This window comes from Phyllobates terribilis, unplaced genomic scaffold, assembly GCF_046119375.1.
Source record: "Phyllobates terribilis strain yellow unplaced genomic scaffold, ASM4611937v1 Scaffold_3__8_contigs__length_932513732, whole genome shotgun sequence".
NCBI lineage: Eukaryota > Metazoa > Chordata > Amphibia > Anura > Dendrobatidae > Phyllobates > Phyllobates terribilis.
In genome coordinates this window covers 365401661-365422015 of record NW_027362763.1, presented here as the reverse complement: position 1 = coordinate 365422015, position 20355 = coordinate 365401661, and the positions used below count along the sequence as shown (strand labels likewise).

General features: G+C 41.4%; 1 protein-coding gene and 1 long non-coding RNA gene across 12 annotated transcripts in view; one reads left to right on the top strand and one right to left on the bottom strand.

Annotated features, from left to right (window-relative positions):
• The window catches only part of ARHGEF10 (Rho guanine nucleotide exchange factor 10), a 198051-nt gene that overhangs the window by 96158 nt on the left and 81538 nt on the right, over positions 1–20355 (bottom strand). For all 7 annotated transcript variants that reach the window (XM_073675379.1, XM_073675380.1, XM_073675383.1 and 4 more), the window contains 4 exons: positions 19149–19261; positions 8715–8792; positions 4011–4190; positions 2220–2336 (listed from right to left, as the gene is read on the bottom strand). In XM_073675379.1, coding sequence (XP_073531480.1) covers positions 2220–2336; positions 4011–4190; positions 8715–8792; positions 19149–19261 — 488 coding nt within the window. The remainder of the gene's footprint in view (positions 1–2219; positions 2337–4010; positions 4191–8714; positions 8793–19148; positions 19262–20355) is intronic.
• The window catches only part of LOC141259424 (uncharacterized), a 136632-nt gene that overhangs the window by 95196 nt on the left and 21081 nt on the right, over positions 1–20355 (top strand). Inside the window, exon 4 of one of the 5 annotated variants that reach the window (XR_012318415.1) lies at positions 18016–18965. The exons of 3 other annotated variants lie outside the window; for them this stretch is intronic. This is a non-coding gene — a long non-coding RNA (uncharacterized lncRNA). Of the gene's footprint in view, positions 1–2007; positions 2309–18015; positions 18966–20355 lie in introns of those variants that run through there. One more of the 5 variants, XR_012318414.1, reaches the window with a different exon arrangement.

The window sequence follows — 20355 nt, the reverse complement described above, 5'->3', positions numbered from 1 at the left end:
GATCTGATCTTCTCTGTGGCAACAATGAAGGTGCAAGTCGAAAAAGTAGGCAAAATGGGCTGCTTCACTGTGATTGGTCTGTCTATAGAGACAGACCAATCACAGTGATTGCAAGGTGGGACCACAGCAGGTTGCTGTCCCGGACCCCGAAGACATGCAGCTGGCCAGCCCGGGACCAGTTTGTATTAAATAGTCACTGTGCGATTTTGTTCTGCAACCATGTAAATAAGTCATCTATCTGTATGGCGGAACGAGGGAAGGAATGGCATCTACCAACGTGCATGTAATGTGATTTTGCATTAAAGTGTTAATGAGGACCCGTCACTTGCTCAAAAAACTTGAGTTAAATACCTTCTAAAAATCCCTCAGCGACCCCTGATTCTGCTACTTTTTTCTGTTTTGCGACACGTCCCTCCATTGAAAAGATATTCACAATTGTTGCTTTTGGAGCGTAGTATGTGAAACCTCTGCTTGCAGACCAGCTATATGTTTCTTCAGAGCCTTCCCTGTGGGTGTGTGCTTTCACCCATCCCTCTTTGGACACTTCCAATTATAGCAGGCCCAGATGCTGCTCAGCTGTGAATGAGAGTGTCTGGGAGGTAGGGGTGAAAGTACATACCCTCAGAAAAGACTGAAGAAACACCCAGTTGGTCTGTAGGCAAAGATTTCACATCCTGTACCCCAAAAGCAACAAATGTGGCTATCTCTGCAACAGAGTGAAGCATAACAAAACGGAAAAAAAAAGGAGTCGCATAATCAGGGGAGCTCAGATATTTTTACAAGGTATTTAAAAATAAGCAAGTGACAACAATATTTTAACATATTCAAAAATATTCTTTAGTGCAGATCTGTCACCATACTGCACATAATGTTAAATAGATCTCTTAGCCTAGAGGAGACTGGTGAATTTAATTTGAAAATCAATTTACAATGAAATAGCTCATGCATCCAAGTGTATTTAATCTCCTCAAAGCCAGACTGACAGCTTCAGCTTGTACTGAGCAGTGAGAAAACTCACATGGGAGGAGGAACACTGAGGAACCATCCATCAGGCTACATGGAGGGAGATTAGGCTAAATATATGATTGTACAGTCATTCGGACATGGATTTTCATACTAAATACAGCATGCTTATAAGATCTAAGAAATCTATTTAGTAAAGTAAGAAGTTTGTATAGTAAAAACTGACGACAGATGTGTTTTACATGATAACTCCACTAATAAAACAATGTGACATCTAAATAAGATGGGGGCTTCATACAAGTCTTAAGGTGCCCATGCGAGATAGTCATCATATGAAAATTTATTTAACAGACTGCTATCGCGCCAACTTTCCCATAGACACGTACGCTTGGACTAGCATATGTGTTTTTAATGGGGATAGGGGAAAAAGAGGGGGTAAAAATCTCTGACATTATGAGATCAAGTAGCCACCAGCAATAGGATTATCAGACAATAGCAAATACTTGACATGCAAAGCATATACCAATGGCCGAAGGCATAGTATACACTGGAAATTCTTAGATAATGTCTTGTCTCTATGTTGCAGTAATTTTTGATATATATTTTACGCTAACATAATGTGCATGCATAATACTATAGCTATATAAGCATGTCACAACTGAACACAGCACCACGTGTTACACGCTTTAGAAATTCACAGCACACACTGTACATCACCTTTTATGATCTAGAGTTCGCAAAAATAATGAAAATAGACTCCATGAAATACTGTAGGAATGACAGAAAAGAAAGTAAATGAGGACACGTGCATGTAAGATTTGCATGTGTATTTACAGGGGTTGCCAAGCTTCTAGATTTTTCTTTTAAAATAGGAAATATTCTAAACAATATATGCACAATTCTGCTAAAATTCCTTTCTTTGGGTATGTTCACGTCGCATTTTTTCCAAGTTTATTCTGCAAAATACGAAGCATTGCACTGTCCTAGCAAAGCAAATGAGGTTTCTAAAATCTCATGCACACGTTGCTTATTTTTTCCTTGCAGGATTGAAGAAGCTTTAAATCTGCAGCATCTGGATCTCCAGTGATCGGTTCATTGTATAGAAAATGTTTTGAGATAGGAGATTGTCCTAAAGGAATAACCCTTTAAGAACAAATACAGAAGGAAGCATAGATTTACTTTCTATAATAAACACCAAATAAACAGAAATAATCTAAGTAAAAGATAAAGACAAAGAAATAAAACGATGGACTTACTTTTAAGAATTCCAAAAATGCTGGTTTGGTGGCACATGTTTTCCGGAGGACCCCGACTGCGGTGCTGAAGTTATTGACATATTCACTATAAGCATCAAGTACCATGGATTTTGAAAACTGCAAAAAAAAATAAATGTAAGAACTGATAAATGTGTGTGCCATAAGTCAAGAATTAGCAAGTTCAGTCAGTATATAGCAGCACCAGACTTTCTACAATATTTTCGTAACGAACATAATTAAAGGGGTGGTCCACTACTAGCACAGCCCCTTCTTGAACTAAATGTTTGGCCCCGATACAATAAAAATGATTATACTGCCCTCCCGTGCTGGTGGCACTCGCTCTCCGTGGCTCCCGTGCTGTTGTTGTGACATGTGACGCCAGCACCCAATCAGCTCTGGCGTCACTGTCCCCGCCTTCATACGGATGGAACATGAAGAGGAAGTCCGTGATCAGCTACAGACCGGACTTCCTCTTCATGTTCAATCCGTAAGTAGGCGGGGACAGTGACGCTGGGCTCGACGACAGCGGTCGCGTGACCTGTCACATGACTAAATGACGTCATCGCAGGTCCTCACACCATCGCAAGCCATACAAGAGACCGGACACATCGCTGAGAATGCCGGGAGACATCAGAAGGCAAGTATAATCTTTATTTTTTATTTTAAATTCTTTTTTTAACAGGTTCTATGGTACCCGGCTCTGGATGAGAGTCTCCTCTTCTCCAGACCCGGGTACCATCCGCACATAGAATCGCTTAATATCCGTGTGTGCAAATGGGCTGACACGGATATTAAGCGTTTCAATGCAAGTCAATGCGGGCAATTACGCTGCGTGTCCGCAAAATTAATGGACATGCTGCGTATTTTTCCGCAATGATAATCCGCAGCGGAAATTTCCGCAGCATGTGCACAGCACATACAGATTATCATTGGGGACCATGGGGCACGTATTACCAAGTGGTTTTTAAGCATTTTCGCTGAGGAAATTCCGCGGCAAAAATGCTTGAAAAACGCATAGTGGGCACGCAGCCAAAGCGGCGGGTGACGGGAAATCCCTTTAATGTCTATGATCTCTCTGACTACAGGGATCATCTTAAAAGAATTAAAAAGAAAAACACATAAAAACTAGAGTTGACCGAACGTACTCGGATAACACGTTATCAGAGTACCTTGGGCGTGCTCGGACAATATGTTTGAGTCCCTGCGGCTGTTAGGCAATCCCCGCATATGTTTCGGCTGTCTAACAGCCGCTAAATATGCAGCCGCAGGGACTCAAACATATCCGAGCATGCTTGAATAACACGTTATCCGAGCACATTCGCTCATCATTAAGAAAAACACTAAGGTCCTCATTCATCAAGATCAGCGATTTTCTTGCCGGTCTTGATGAGTAGGCATGGTGGAGTCAGATGCTCGGGATTTATGAAGGGGTGCACACCTCTTCATGAATCAGGAGCGTTGACAAGTGGTGTGTACCGCACCACAAATCTTACTCCAGTCCCTGACTAGAGTAAGATTTTTGTGGTAAGGAGTGGAGCTTCACCTTACACCACAGGTGCAGAGATGTAGTGGAGCTGGGAGAAATTGGCATGATAAAGCCAAAAATTTCACATTTTTTGCACAACTCTGAGTTGCACAAAAATTTCTGACATTTCAAAGCAATGTACGTCAGAATTCTGGCAAAATTCCTTTGATGAATTGGGGTCTAAGCATGTAACTTGATAACACCATTCACTTCTTCACCACGGTCCATAACATATTTATAATATTTTGTTTTGTTATTGTACTTACTGATGCTACAAAGACGTCGCCAATCATTTCCGCCGTGTCCCACTCTGATACCCGGCTGGCAAGAGCGATCTGGAACAGTGAGTGGCATTGGAGAATTTCTTTTATCCGGTAGAACACTATTTTCAGCTTCCTGTCACTTATCAGCTTTGGCTCCATGTCGCAGAGTGGCTTCTCATAATTCTGAAAGAAGTGGCAAGTCAGTGACAATAGGAGATAAATAGAAAGAGCATAGGAACAAACTTTTTCCTTTCTTTTTTTCAACCAGCAATACAGTTCCAAGGCTCATATTTTTTTGTTTTTTATTGCAGAAAATTACTATGTTCCTCTGTGTACTTCTAATTAGTACAGTACAGGCTTCCTGACGGTTTCCTGGTAATAAGAATGATCACAAGCAATAGCAGCGTCATCAAATGGTATTCTATATGGATACACTAAATAAAGGTGACATCTGTACAGAAATGGCCTTGGAAAAGAATACACTGACAGAACATCTGTTAGCAACACACAAATCTCCTCCTCGGCATCCGAGAGCCCCAGCAATCCAGGAAAAGGAAACACATGTCCTCACACCTGTTTCCAGGTCTTCATTCCAGCACATCGCACTTTTATAATGCTTGTAGGAGCCATTATACCTGGCCTGGAGCATTCAGTACTGAAGGTTACAGTCTCATGCAGTGAGAGACCATTGATTATACATCATTTTGGAGTAATTATGTGACTAATTATGAAGGGGGTGATTGTGAAGGGAATCGGTGAGGAAATTTAGTGTTGCTAACAGGGTTGTGGAGTCGGTGAGCGAAACCACTGACTCAGACTCCTCAATTCCCCTGACTCCGACTGACTCCACAGCACTGGTCACTATGGAGCGTGTACATAAAGTGCAGCACAGATTCATCCCAGCTAAAAGCCGAGATCCTTAGATCAGGAACAGAACAGACATTTATAGGACAGTTCATAACTTTCCAAAATTCTTATGAAAACATTTACAGCACATCCTGCATTGTTCTACTGTACCCAATTATTACATATTGTCAGAGTTGGTCCATATTATACCAACTCCAACTCAGACTCTACAGCCCTTGTTACTAAACAGGATACATGGCCATGTAGACCATAGAAATATGAGTTCCTAGATGCCCGTGAGGTTCCAACATGATGTCCCAGCACAGAGAAATCGGGCTTTAATTTTTGTGTAAATGACCCTGAAAGTGCATTAAGGGGTTGTCCCTTCTACAAGTCTTCAGTCACGCTATATAACTGCAGACTTGCGAATCCTTTACATCACATGCACTGTGAGGATTTTCCGGAGCTGGCGTCGGGAATGGCAGTCATGTGACTACAAGCATGCGACATGCATACTCCTGGCTACAATCCGATTAGATGGGTGAGGCCTTGCTCAATGTAAGTGTATTCAGAGAGGCTGGAAATAGTCAAGTTGGAATGTGGCCAAGAGTATGCATATTGCTTACCTGTGGTCAAATGATCACCGTTTCCAACGCCAGCTCCGGAGGATCCTCACAGCGTGCAGTGCAGACTTGTGAATCCTCACATTGCGTGCACTCACATAGAGTGACTGCAGACCGGACAAACCCACCTCAGTATTCCCCTACTTGCCCGTCCCCACTGCACCTCTAGGCTCATTTGCATAAACCTAACTGGGTTTCCCCCCCACACTTGCACATCTATTTGGGGCCAAACAGGTACGCTTTACACTGTAAGCCTATGCATTCTTGTTTAGTTACGCTGAACATCCTCACAGATTTCCTTTATTTTTTTTATAAATAAAGCTAATTAGCTATAAAAATGGTCACTTTGTAATCTATATGTTATCGTGTCTCACAACACACTTTTGAGTCACAACAATTTAAACAATTTTTTTTACATGGCTCCATCCCAATGGTATATTGTATGTAAATGTACAGTTTTACTCCCCCGGGCCACTGGCCATACAGCACATTGTCTCTAAAGGCCCCGTCACACTTCGCGACGCTGCAACGATCCCGACAACGATACGACCTGTCAGGGATCGTTGCTGCGTCGCTATGTGGTCGCTGGTGAGATGTCAAACAGGCAGGCTCACCAACGATCAGGGGAGCAGCGACATCGTGGAAAGAATCTTTCCACGATGTCCTGCTCCTGGTTACCAGCCTGCTGAAGCAGGAGCAGGCTGGTAACTATGGTAAACATCGGGTTACTAGGGGCACACGCGCTCCTAGTAACCCGATGTTTATCATGGTTACCACTCTGCTACAGTGAGCGGGAGGTTACCGCTCACTTTAGCAGGCTCGTAACCATGATAAACAACGGGTTACTAAGTGCGCGTGTGCCCCTAGTAACCCGATGTTTATCATGGTTACGAGCCTGCTAAAGTGAGCGGTAACCTCCCGCTCACTGTAGCAGAGTGGTAACCATGATAAACAACAGGTTACTAAGTGTGCGTGTGCCCCTAGTAACACGATGTTTATCATGGTTACCAGCCTGATAGCTGCTCCCGCTGGTCACACACAGCGATGTGTGCTGACCAGCGGGAGGGCAACGACCAAAAAATGGTCCAGGACACTTTGCAGCGATCAGCGACCTCACAGCAGGGGCCTGATCGCTGCAAAGTGTCACACATAGCGACATCGCTGGTGAGGTCGCTGTTGCGTCACCAAAACCGTGACACAGCAGCGATCTCGCTATGTGAGACGGGGGCTTTAGTGTAAGCAAGCTGAATGGAGAATACAGGTTGGTGAGCAGTGTACTTGGACATTTCTCGGTCAATGACTCATTCAGCAGACTGCTACAGTTGCAATCCAAATTAATCACCCCCATTGCAAATTAGTTTTTTTAGCAAAATATACTAACTTTCGGCTGTTTGCAATAAAGCAATCAAACAAGAACAATGTATATAGCTCAAAACAAGTAATATAACAAGTGGTATATCCAAATTCAACACTAAATGCCACTTTTAATAACCACTGCAGTCTCAAAATCAACCTCTTCATGGCAAGAATCTTTAGTACCACCCTTTGGCTGCTATGACCTGTTGCAATGTGATGCGTACACCAGCAGAATCTTAGCCCATTCCTAATCAAAGATTTTTCAGGAATGCTGCCAGGAACTAGTGTCTGGAAATTGTTACGCTGGAGGGCGAATGTAACGCTGGTGGATGTGGACCCACTGCGCCACGGGCCGGGCTTACCATGGAGGGGCGTGACTAAGCGACTACCTGGTTTTCGCTAGAGCCCCTGATGAGGAGGATAGACTTGGCCGCAGGTAGTCGCCAGGTACCACTCCAGGGAAGTCACCAGGACTACAGCAGCTGACCGGAGGATCAGAGGCATTAGAACACGGTACAGGAGGGCAAACACAAAACATGGTCAGATGGTCCGAGTTCGGGGTAGGCAACACAGGTTTAAAAATACGTAGCCGAGGTCAGGAGTGGAGAGGTCAAAAAGGAACGGTTAGGCAAGCTGGGTCAGTAAATGAAGAAACAGAAAGACAAGCACAAACAGATCACTAGAAGGACAGACAGGCTAGGAACCAAGGTTCGGGCAAGGAGTGGTGGAAGGAGCTTCCAGATATAGAGCCTGCTGACACGGGATAGGCCGGGAAACCAAATATCTGCCTGACACAGCAGGGTTAAATTCCTGAAGAGACCGGCCACGCCCCACTTAGGCAAAATGGAAATCAACTTAAGATGCAAAACTCCGCGAGCCACGTGATGACCATGGTGAGTAGGGCGGCGCTGAGGAGGCATACAGGGTACCGCCGTGACAGATATGCATCATGTTTGCAGCAGGTGATCACAGCCAAAGAAGCTCTACTAAGTCCCAAAAAGTTGGGTCCCCGTGTAAAATGTAAAGAAAATTATTTGGAATTCTCTTAGAACCATATTATATTCACTACAGATCACAGATCAGAAGGTGAAAGTTACACATTTTCCATTTCATTTGAGAAAAAGTAACTGATTTAGAAATTGATGGCAGCAACACATCTCGAAAAAGTTGGGACCGGGCCACATCTACCATTGCGTAGCATTCCTTCTTTTTACAACAGTCTGTAAATGTCTGGAAAGTGAGGAGACCGATTGCTGGAGCGGCATGTTGTGTTGAAGTTGGAGAAGTCACTTGTTATATTAGTTGTATTATTGTATTGTTATATTAGCCGAGTCATTTAAATTGTTCTGGTTTGATTGCAAAGAACAGAAAGTTTGTAAATTTTGCTAATAAACTGAATTTCCAATGGAGGTTGAGTAATTTGGATAGTAAGTGTATAAGTATATGTATTGTGACACTTAAAAATTTGCATTCATATATACAAGTTAAAAAGGAAAAAAAAAAAAAAAAAAAAAAAAACACTCCCCAAAAGATGTGGATATCCCTTAAAAAAAAATTAACGTCCGTATACCTAAATTATTTTAAAAGGTATTTTGAATGGGCTCAACATGGAATAATAAAAAAAATATGCTAGACTCCCCTCCCTGACCAACACCACTCCCCCATACTCACTGCTACATTCTTCAGTATCTGGAGGGGGTATCATGTGACCGTGAGCCCACTCATAATTTTTTAATTAGGGAAACCCCCATTTAAAACTAAAATTAGACGTATGATGCAAGTTAATTTCATACAATTTTACAGCTTGAAATTCTGCATTTTTCTGAATGTCTATAATTTCATCGCAAATTACTTTACAAGGTTTATTAAAACTTTACAATACCTCAAGAATTCGTTTTAATGAGTCAACATAGTTTTTCTCACTTTCCACAATTGATCCAAGAATGTATCTTCTCACAATCTATAAAAATAAATGGACAATTTCAGTATAGTTTATATAAATCCTGTTAATTTAGCTGTCCATCAAGTAGATTAACAAACAGGCATATTCATAAGATAGATAAAATGCAATCACAAATTTCAATACAGCCAATATTGCAGTATGTGACTCCTTTAACATGTACAATTTATCATGCAAATAGACATGTGAATATGCAGGTGTTAGAAATGTAAATCTATTTACACCTTTACAATCTGTTGCTGCATTCTAGAAAAATATGCTTTTTCATTCATTTGCAAATGAGGTGTTAAGTGCAGGGCTGTGGAGTCGGAGTCCTGGAGTTAGAGTCGGTATTAAATGGACCGACTGACACCTAAAATATATAATAAATTGGGTATGGTAGTTTAATGCAGTTTGTGGGGAATATTTTTTCATAACAATTTGGGAAATTTATGAAATGTCCTATAAATGTCTGTTCTATTCCTGATCTAAGGGTCTAGACTTTTAGCTGAGATGAATCTGTGCTGCAGTTTATGTACGTGATAAGTAGTGAAGCTCCTCCTCTACAGATAAGGGGAAAAAACAAACACAGGGAAGGAATGCCTGCACTCATCTCAGAACTGCTGGAGTGAACAGGAAAGCAGGATTAAGAACAAAATCGGAGGAACAAACAGATATTACTACAGAAGAACAGCAAAATGATTCTTTACAATTAGATGATCTTGTTGAAGCTGCTTCACACCTCTCCCCTATTCATCACATGCGCTGTGTTGTGCACAGGCTGCAGCTGGCAATAAGAGATCGTCTGCAAGAGGGACATGCTGCAACTCTGATTAGCAAAGTGAGGAAATTGGCTCTTGCTGCCAGAACCCCTAAAATTGATTCCATCTTGAAGAGACGTGCTGGAAAAGGGGCAATTGTGGAGTTACAAAATTTTTCACTTGCTCTCAAAGAAGTAGAAGAGTTCAAATCGTTCCTCAAAAGTGACTGTGCACGAGGCAATTCCTTTATACCCTGAAATTGTTAGAGATGTTGCCTATGTGGTTACTGCTTTGCCACCAACCCAAGTTAGTGTAGAGAGGTTATTCTCTAGCCTTAAAATAATTAGATCAGATTTGAGGTCATCTATGAAGGAGGATCTGATGGAGGCAATACTATTTCTCAGAACAAATTCATAGACTGCACAAATGTTATTCAGTATGTTTTTGTTGAAAAAGTTTTTTTTCTGCTTACTGCATAGTGTATAATAAATTGTAAATATGCAAAAGTTTTTTTCGTTCTAAAGTTGTATTCCAATAAATATATTTTATTCTATCTAAATAGCTTGATTACTGTATCATAATAATGATTAAAAGCCTGATATTACCATTTTACTACAGTAAAGTTATCACTTAAACATTAGCAATGTATGAGCGAGTTCGAAGGTTTGGGTTACCGACTCCACAGCCCTGGTTAAGTGCCCTGAGCATGATAGAGAGCTAAGAAGCCAGTACTTCCCCAGGTTGTTTCCCCACCCAGGACTAGGCTCTTTAGTTTGATCCATAACTCACTATCTGATTTCCTTGCCTGGCGCTTGACATCACACAGGCCGTGAGCTATCAATCAAGTTAAGTAGGCTGGCCTGATAAGTGCTCATGCCCAAAGTGCTTAATGCCTTATTTGTATAAGCATTAAAATGTGAATTACTGGGGAATGCAGCAACAGATAGAAGATATAAAGGGGTCGATGGATTTACATTTCAAAGACCTGCATGAGGTTTGGGAGAGATTGAGTTTACCTTTAACCAAGATGGTAGTGATTGGCTGCAGCAGTCACATGCACAGGTTTTTATGTTAATGCTTTAACACTTCGATAGAGTTCAATATGATTACGGTGGTACCAAATTTATATACTTTACTTTTTTTGCAGCAGAAAATCTTTTTACAACATTTTCTTTACAGTGGACGGAGGTCATCATTATCTGACAGTTAACTTTTTTATTTGGTATTTACAAAGCTGCATAAGGGCTTATTTTTTTGCGTAATAAGCTGTAATTTTTATTGGTAGGATTCTTGGTGCATGCAGCTTTAATTATTTATTTTACTTTTATCGAAGTAAAAAAAAAAAACACAATTCCGCCATTGTTTTTAATTTTTTTTCTTCTATAGCATAGAAACATTACTTACTAGTCCCACAAGGGAACTTGAACATGCGATCCCTTTGATGATACACTGCACAGCTAATGCTGTACAGTGCATTACTAAGACTGTCAGTTTTTGACTAATAGACTGCTGTATATGTCAGACGCAAATGCAATTGCTAGGAATCTAGCTGCCAAGGCAACTCATCAGCACCCTATGACTGAGCTGCAGGGATGCTGATGGGTAGACAGAGGGAGCTTGCTATCTCTGCCAAAGTCGTTACATGCGTGGTCAGTGTGACCGTGGCATGTAAAGAGTTGAACAGCCACAAAAGCTGCAATCTTTGCTATTGCAGTGGATGCCCCTACTGTGGATACCACAGGCACAGCTCTTGTGCCTGCTCCATCCCCGCACGGTTTACTGCATGGTGCGGTAACTAACACTTTACTATGATGTACATGTACAGTGAGGTGCGAGAAGGGGTTAAATGTACTTTTAAAAAGGAAAAAAGAAAAAAGAAAGATTTGATGTTTTTTGTTGTATTTGGTATTCAGTTTTTTTGTCAATATTAAATTTTGCAATTTTCACCCTAGCTACTAGACCCAATACTAGACTCAGACTTCCTGTTCAGACTTTCAGCTGTCACTATCACAGGCAGGATTACAATAACCGGTAGACAACACCGGATACACCAACCATAATCGGTGAAGGGCTCAGCTCTTCTTTCTCCTCCATACTCCCTACTCTGTTTAGCAGCCACATGGACATATGCGGTGACTGGCTCGGACTTCTAGGAAAGTATTTTCTAGGCATGCTCCATACAGAGCAGAGGACATAGCATGCCTGGATAATACTTTTATAAAAGTCACAGCTAGTCGATTGCTGCCTATGTCCATGTGGCTGCTGAAATGGACAGACATATTACACTAATAGCTGCACAGGAGCCAGAGATGTAAGGGGGCACACTTCTACCTCCAAAGCACCAAGCAGCTCCTGTCAGACACATCAAGGGGCCCATATACTGTTCTAGCATAGGGGCCAGTGTTAGACTGATAAACATTGGGCCCACCAGAGTACTTGATTCTGAGGGCCCACCTTTCATCTGTACAAAACCAATGCTTTATCATTAAAGGGGTTTTTCGGAGCTGGGCTAATGGTCATCAAGCACTATATCAAGTGGTATAGCCGTAAGATATTGTTGGGATTCAGCTCTGCTTGCTGATTCAGTTGGTTAACACAGGATTGCTCAGGTACCGTTGAAATCCAGATGGTGACACTGGCTTCTCCCCCACTTAAGAGCCCCATAGCATCTGCAAGGTCTGCACTATAGACTCCCCAGAAATAGAAGGAAGGGCCCATCGGAGCCTCCGGATTCTCCGGTGGGCCAGTCCAACCATGATAGGGGCCCTCTTCTTTCTGTGTCCACCCATGGCTGGAACCACTGATCAATCTGACTACATATTTGCTCTCTTTCCACTCTGTTTTAGGTCTTCATGACAACAGTGACTGTAGCAATTATGCCAAGAGGGGGAGGGAGTTTAGAAGGAGGACATGAGCTGTAACATTACCATTTCCCACCAACTCTCAACATTACAATGCAGTGTGTTATACGGCCAGGGAAGCATGGGAGTGACGGAAGGGGCTGAGCACAGAAGGAGGAATCTCTGACATGAATAGAAAGCAAATCATCATGGAAAGTCCTGCCCCGGTATTAGGAATCATGCAGGATATAGAAATGTGACTCACGTATTGTAAGGGGTATTATGCCCTCACAGAGGGGAGCACATATATACAAAAAGCGTAGCAAAGATTGGGAGTCTCGTAGCTTCTAGTAAATAAGGAGAAAGTTTAGCACTGACTTTCTTATATGCCTGGCGACAAAACTCAACTATATCTTCTAGTCCATAAGAGTATAATAATAATCATTGTTTCTATAGCGCCAACATCTCAAGCAGCGTTTAACAGTTAGATATTTTTCTTTTTAGATGGAGGATTAGTTGTAGCTTTTATTGATACTATTTTAGGGTATTTATAATGCAAACTAATTTTTTCCATTACCCCCTTTACCCCCCAGGGTGGTTTGCATGTTAATGACCAGGCCAATTTTAACAATTCTGACCACTGTCACTTTATGAGGTAATTACTCTGGAACGCTTCAACGGATCCAACTGATTCTGAGACTGTTTTTTCGTGAAATCTTGTACTTCATGATTGTGGTAAAATTTCTTCGATATCACTTGCGTTTATTTGTGAAAAAAATTGAAATTTGGCGAAAATTTTGAAAATTTCACAATTTTCAAAATTTTTATTTTTATTCCGTTAAATCAGAGAGATATGTCACACAAAATAGTTAATAAATAAGATTTCCCACATGTCTACTTGACATCAGCACAATTTTGGAACCAACATTTTTTTTTATTAGGGAGCTATAAGGGTTAAAAATTGATCAGCGATTTCTCATTTTTCCAACAAAATTAACAAAACCATTTTTTTATGGACCACATCACATTTGAAGTCACTTTGAGGGGCCTTTATGACAGAAAATACCCAAAAGTGACACCATTCTAAAAACTGCACCCCTCAAGGTGCTCAAAATCACATTCAAGAAGTTTATTAACCCTTCACGTGCTTCACAGGAATTTTTGGAATGGGGAAGAAAAAAATTAACATTTAACTTTTTTCACAAAAATGTTACTTTAGACCCCAATTTTTTTTATTTTTGCAGGGGTAACAGGAAAAAATGGACCCCAAAATTTGTTGTGCAATGTCCCCTGAGTACGCAGATACCCCATAAGTGGTGAAAAAACACTGTTTTGGCGCACAGCAGGGCTCAGAAGGGAAGGAGCGCCATTTGCCTTTTTGAATGTAAAATTGCTTGAATAATTAGCGGATGCCATGTTGCGTTTGGAGAGCCCCTGATGTGCCTAAACAAGTGACACCATTTTGGAAACTAGACCCCTCAGGGAACTTATCTAGATGTGTAGTGAGCATCTTGAACCCCCAGGTGCTTCACAGAAGTTTATAACATGGAGCCGTGAAAATAAAATTTTCACATTTTTCCCACAAAAATGTTTTTCAGCCCCCAGTTTTGCATTTTCATAAGGGTAACAGGAGAAATTGCACCATGCAACTTGTTGTGCAATCTCTCCTGAGTAAGCCGAAACCCCATATGTGGGGGAAAACCACTGTCCGGGCGAACGGCAGGGTTCGAAAGGGAAGGAGCGCCATTTGACTTTTTGAATGCAAAATTTGCTTGAATAATTAGCGGATGTGCCCATGATGTGCCTAAACAGTGGAAAACCCTCACAAGTGACACCATTTTGGAAACTAGACCCCTGAGGGAACTTATCTAGATGCGTGGTGAGCACCCTTAACCCCCAGGTGCTTCACAGAAGTTTAGAACATGAAAAAAAATAAATCTAACTTTTTCCACAAAAATGATCTTTTTGCCCCAATTTTTTTAGTTTCACAAGGGTAAGAGGAGAAAATGGAACCTAAAAACTGTTGTGCAATTTTTGTTTGGGCGCACATCAGGGTTCAGAAGGGAAGGAGTACTGTGTGACTTTTTGAACGCAAAATTGCCTGGAATCAAGAGCGGACGCCATTTCGCATTTCGGGAGCCCCTGATGTGCCGAAATAGAGGAAATCCCCCACAATTGACTCCATTTTGGAAACTAGACCCCTCAAGGATTTTATCAAGGGGTATAGTGTACATTTTGAACCCAAAGGTACGACAGAGTTTGATAACATTAGGTCATCATATTGAATAAGTTGTCATTAGTCTTGAGCGCAAGTGCTCGCTACTTGAGTTTGCATCGGGTACTCGGGTATGCACCAAGTATCGCGGGTGCTCGAATGACATGCTCGAGTCCCCGCCCCACATGTCTCACGGTTGTTAGACACCCAAAAAAAAACATACGGGGATCGCTCGTGCATGGCAGGCGATCCCAGCAAGAATATGGGGTGGAGACTCGAGCAGGTCACTCGAGCACCCGCGATACTCAGTGCATACCCGAGTACCCGATGCAAACTCAAGTAGCGAGCACTTGCGCTCAAACAATGGTCGCCATATTGTCATAATTTTTTTTTTCTTTACTTTTGAAAAAACCCCAACCCTAATACAACCCCAAACCTAACCCTAGCGTTTATTTTTTTACACCATTCCTCGTGCGGTATAAGTGATTAGACGACTTTATTCTTCGGGTCGGTGTGATTACAGCAATACCAGATTCATATGGGGTTTTTATGATTGACAGCAGTCACACACTAAAAGACGCTTTTTTTTGCAAAGACTAGTGTTTGCATCACCATATTTTGAGAGCTATAATTTTTCCATATTTTGGCCGACAGAGTCATGTGATGGCTTGTTTTTTGCGGGACAAGTTGACGTTTTTATTGGTACCATTTTCGGGCACGTGACATTTTTTGATCGCTTTCTATTCTGATTTTTGGGAGGCAGAATAAACAAAAACCAACAATTCAGGAATCTTTTTTTGAGTTTTTTTTTATGCCGTTCCGCGTGTGGTAAAATTGATAATGCAGCGTTATTCTTCGGGTCAGTGCATTTACAGCGGTACCGCATTTATACAGGTTTTTTTGTGTTTTGCCGTTTTTACACAATAAAAACGATTTTCTAGAAAAAATAATTTTTTTGTATCGCTTTATTCTGAGAGCTATAACTTTTTTTTTCAGACAATGGAGCTGTGTGGTGGCTTCTTTTTTGCGGGACAAGATGACGTTTTTAGCGGTACCATTTTTATTTACAGTCGTCTTTTTGATCGCGTGTTATTCCATTTTTTGTTTGGCGGTATGATGATAAAGCATTGTTTTTTGCTTTGTTTTTTTTTTGTTTTACCGTGTTCACTAAAGGGGTTAACTAGTGGGACAGTTTTATAGGTCAGGTCGTTCCGGACGCGGCGATACCAAATATGTGTACTTTTATTGGTTTATTTTTTTTTCATAATAAATAAATATTATGGGTTCAATATATTTTTATTTTTCGGGGATTGTTATTTTTTTATTATATATATATATATATATATATATATATATATATATATATATATATATATATATATATATTTTATATATATATATATATATATATATTTTATATATATATATATATATATATATATATATATTTATTTTTTTTTTTATTTATTTATTTATATTTATTTATTTTTACTTTTCTAATTTTTTTTTTTTACTTTTACACATTGTCCCACTATGGGACTTTCACTTTTTGCAGCCTAATCGGCTGCATGGCATAGAGAACAGCAGCTCTCTTTGTCATGCAGCCTGTCAGCCTGCACACAGGGGAGACATTACTTTGGTTGCGCACTGCGCATGACCACAGGAACGTCCTGCCTCCTGGTGACCCGGATGTTGTCATGACAACATGGCAACATCCGGAAGCCGCCGCAGACATCGCTGGACGCCGGCAGGAGAGGTGAGTATACCAATCACCTCCCCCCTTGCCACCGCAATGCTGCGATCAACTTAGATCGCAGCATTGCGGGGGTTAATGTGCCGGGAGCGGTGCGGGACCGCTCCCAACATATAGCACCGGGTGTCAGGTGTGACAATCAGCTGACACCCGGCGGAGATCGCCCGCACCGCTTGGGTGCGATCGCAGCTCGCGTAATAATACGTAGCTGGCCCTTTAGGCCCAGGGCGCAGCTACGTACTATTACTGACAAGGTCGGAAAGGGGCTAAAAAAAAAAAAAGGAAAAGAAAAATAACACCAAATAAGCAGATACTGATGGCAAGCGATGTTTAGATGCACTGTCAGTACCAACTGCAGCATCCAAGTAGGTAAAACTTTATTGCGGGACGAGTTGCACTTTTGAACTACACCATTCATTTTACCATGTTGTGTACGGAAAAAAGGGTGGAAAAAAATTCTAAGTGTTGTGACATTGCGAGAAAAAAACATTGTTTCTTGGGAATTGTTTTTAGCGTTCACTGCATGGTAAAAATTAACTGGAAATATTCTCCTCGTTGGTACAATTACAGCGATACAAAACTTGTCCAGTTTTGTTTTTTTTAAATTATTTTAATAATGGGAAAAAAAAAATTGGAAATTTGTTAAAATAATTTTTTGATTATATCACCATTTTCAGACACCTGTAACGGTTTCTTTTTTCAGTCGATGGAGCTGTCTAATGGCTTGTTTTTTACTTAGCAAAATGAGGTTTTTATTGGTACCATTTTGGAAAAGATATGATGCTTTGATTGCTTCTTACAGCAGCGTTGCAATGAGCAAAAAAATGCAATTTTGGTATTTTGTTTTTCCCATTGACTGGGTTTTCCGATCTGATTAAATTTTATATTGTGATAGGTTGGACTCTTATGGACAGGGTGATAGCATATGTGTATTTTTTTATACATCTTTATTTTTAATGGCGGAAAAGATGGTGATTAGAAAATATTTTTTTCAGGGGGGGGGGGGGGTTAAACTTTTTTTTTTATTGGATTGGTTAGTCCTCCGAGGGGACTTGAACCTGCGATCCTCCGATCGCTTGTGATATCTACAGCAATGCCACAATACTGCTGCATATACTAAAAATCATGGTCTCCTTTGAAGCCCGGCCACAGGCATTGATGTCTTCAACAGACCCTCAGCTGTCATAGCAACCCATTAGCGCCCCATGCTCACATCATGGGGCAGCCGATGGGCGCATAGAATGAGAAAAGACCCCATGCTGGCGTACTGTTAAAGTTGCCAGCGACATTTAACAGGTTAACAGTCTGACTGTTAGAGGCACGTTCTGGCAGTGTGTAACAGCCATTATCTGTAGAGCATGGAACCTGTGAGCCCGCTGCATACAGCTGCTCCCAACGTGCGTCGTACATGTATGGCGGATTTTGGGAAGGGTTAAAGGGAACAGCCATTAACATGCACGATTGATTGACAGCTTTCTTTGTGTAAGTGTCCATGGAGAGATCGCAGTCAATGATAGGATTACTCAGATCAGAAGTCACAGATAAGGCAGAGGTTTAATTATAAGAATACAAGTTAGGGCTAGTGCAGACGACTGTATTTTCTGTCTAACAGCGAACCGTCAAAACATCGGATTGTATTTGGCCCAATGTTATTCTAGTCTTATTCTTTCCTCAGAGTCTGTACGATGGGAGAAAAAAAATCGTAGCATGCACGATTTGAAACCGATATTCGGATCGCACTTGGCCATGCACGTCAATGTGTTTGTGGAAAACATCGTACTGCACTCGGATGAAATCGGACTGACACAATGGAGAAGATGGAGAATTTTTTTCCCCCCATCTCCTCCTCATCTGAGAGAATTGGATTACACTATGATCATACTCTGATTAGTGTGATTAGCATAAACGTATTGTCATCTGAACAAGCCCTTATACGATTATTATTATTTATTACTATAGCACCATTTATTCCATGGCGCTTTACATGTGAAAAGGAGTATACATAATAAAAAAACTAGTACAATAATCTTGAACAATACAAGTCTGGTACAGGAGGAGAGTGGACCCTGCCCATGAGGGCTCACAGTCTACAAGGGATGGGTGAGGATACAGTAGGTGAGGGTAGAGCTGGTCGTGCAGCGGTATGGTGGAGCGGTGGTTACTGCAGGTTGTAGGCTTGTCGGAAGAGGTGGGTCTTCAGGTTCCTTTTGAAGGTTTCCACGGTAGGCGAGAGTCTGATATGTTGGGGTAAAGAGGTCCAGAGTAGGGGGGATGCACGGGAGAAGTCTTGTATGTGATTGTGGGAAGAGGGGAGTAGAGCAGGAGATCTTGTGAGGATCGGAGGTTGTGTGCAGGTAAGTACCGGGAGACTAGGTCACAGATGTATGGAGGAGACAGGTTGTGGATGGCTTTATATGCTGTGGTTAGGAATTTGAACGGAAGTCTCTGGGTAATGGGGAGCCAATGAAGGGATTGACAGAGAGGAGAGGCCTTGCACTATAAGAAGGTGCCTGCAGATGGGACTGCATTTTCATGGTAACAGGGTTGGTTTAACCCACCTCATCCAGAATCTTAAATTACATATTCAGTACTGTTTAGCCTGCTTAGCTACAGTGTTACTTAGATTGTCCACTAGATGGCAGTCTCAAAACTTTGCAGAGTAGACCGTAAATGATATAATTCGATTTGTAGTCTCACAGTAATATGCAAAGATTATGTGTGCAATAGTCAATGAAATGGGATATGGTGTACGGATTACATCAGCCACATCCCTAACAGTAAGTGTAAAGGCAAAAATAAATGGTTTACCTGCTGCTGGGTTAGTCCTTCTGGCATAGGGGACATGATAGCCTCTATATGTACACAGTCTACATCTATAAATAATTTCAACTCTTCATCTTCAACACAGGCAGATTTACGATCTGAAATCCAAAGATAAAAGAAAGTCAACAAGATTTATAAAGCAGAACTTAGCAAATTCAGTCATTTGTACCAGAGCAGAAGCAAAGACATCAGACTTCTAAAGGATCATAAATGTAGATGGCAACTGACTGCAGGTTCTGTAAGAGGGAACTATTCGCTTCATTAAATATTTTACAGCATACAGAAAGGACAATAAAAACAGAGAAGTGTAATGGATACAATGCGGCTGCCTTTTTACGCATGAGGCCTAGTTTAGCCACTTTTCTTTCTAAGACTACCTGTACGACAGAGCAAAAAGTCCAAACAGGGATATCGGGATACACTCCTAAGAGAGCAGGGTCTACTCGCTGGTACGAAACAATGGGAAGAGATTAGGGAAAGGACACCGCCGGTGAAACTCAGACGTGGTCAGAAGCACCATTTTCTACTACAGAATAATAAACTCTATAGTCCAGAAGCAATTGTTCCAAATAAAGGCGATTGCACAGAAAATGGAAACTAAAACTGAAATTCAATGGATGATATGAAGCAACTAAATACAAAGCATGCATTGGACGGCAGTAAAACCGCTTCCTATGAAACACATGTAGGTCACCTTTTTATAAGGCGACTGATCTAGGCACAGGATGAGGTCTGGCACTGGTAAAAGCTCATGGTGCCCTAGGTCAGTGAGATGGGAGTTATTCAATTGGGTAGATGGTGAAATCGCACTCATTCAGACATTGCTTCTCTCTTATACAATGAGTGGGATGACTATCAGCCTGTATACCACTGCAGCTCCGTACCATCAATCAACCAAACTTCAGACTGGCAAACTTAAGTAATTAAGAGTGATCGCTGTATGACTAAAACATAAAACAGATAAGCCATGACATTATAGTGGCTCGTCAGCTTGTGCTGCCTACATTGACAGAGCCTCTAAGCTCAGTGATTGGCTGCAGCAGTGATGTGAGCCGTCGACGTGACGTCACCAGTGCGGCAAAAACCCTGAGACCAGAGCAGCAGTGGAGCGTCTACACTGGAACCAGGAGTACTTTCTCTGTTATGCGTATAAAAGTGTTTGGTGTCCACTTCTCTTATAGTGGAAAACCTC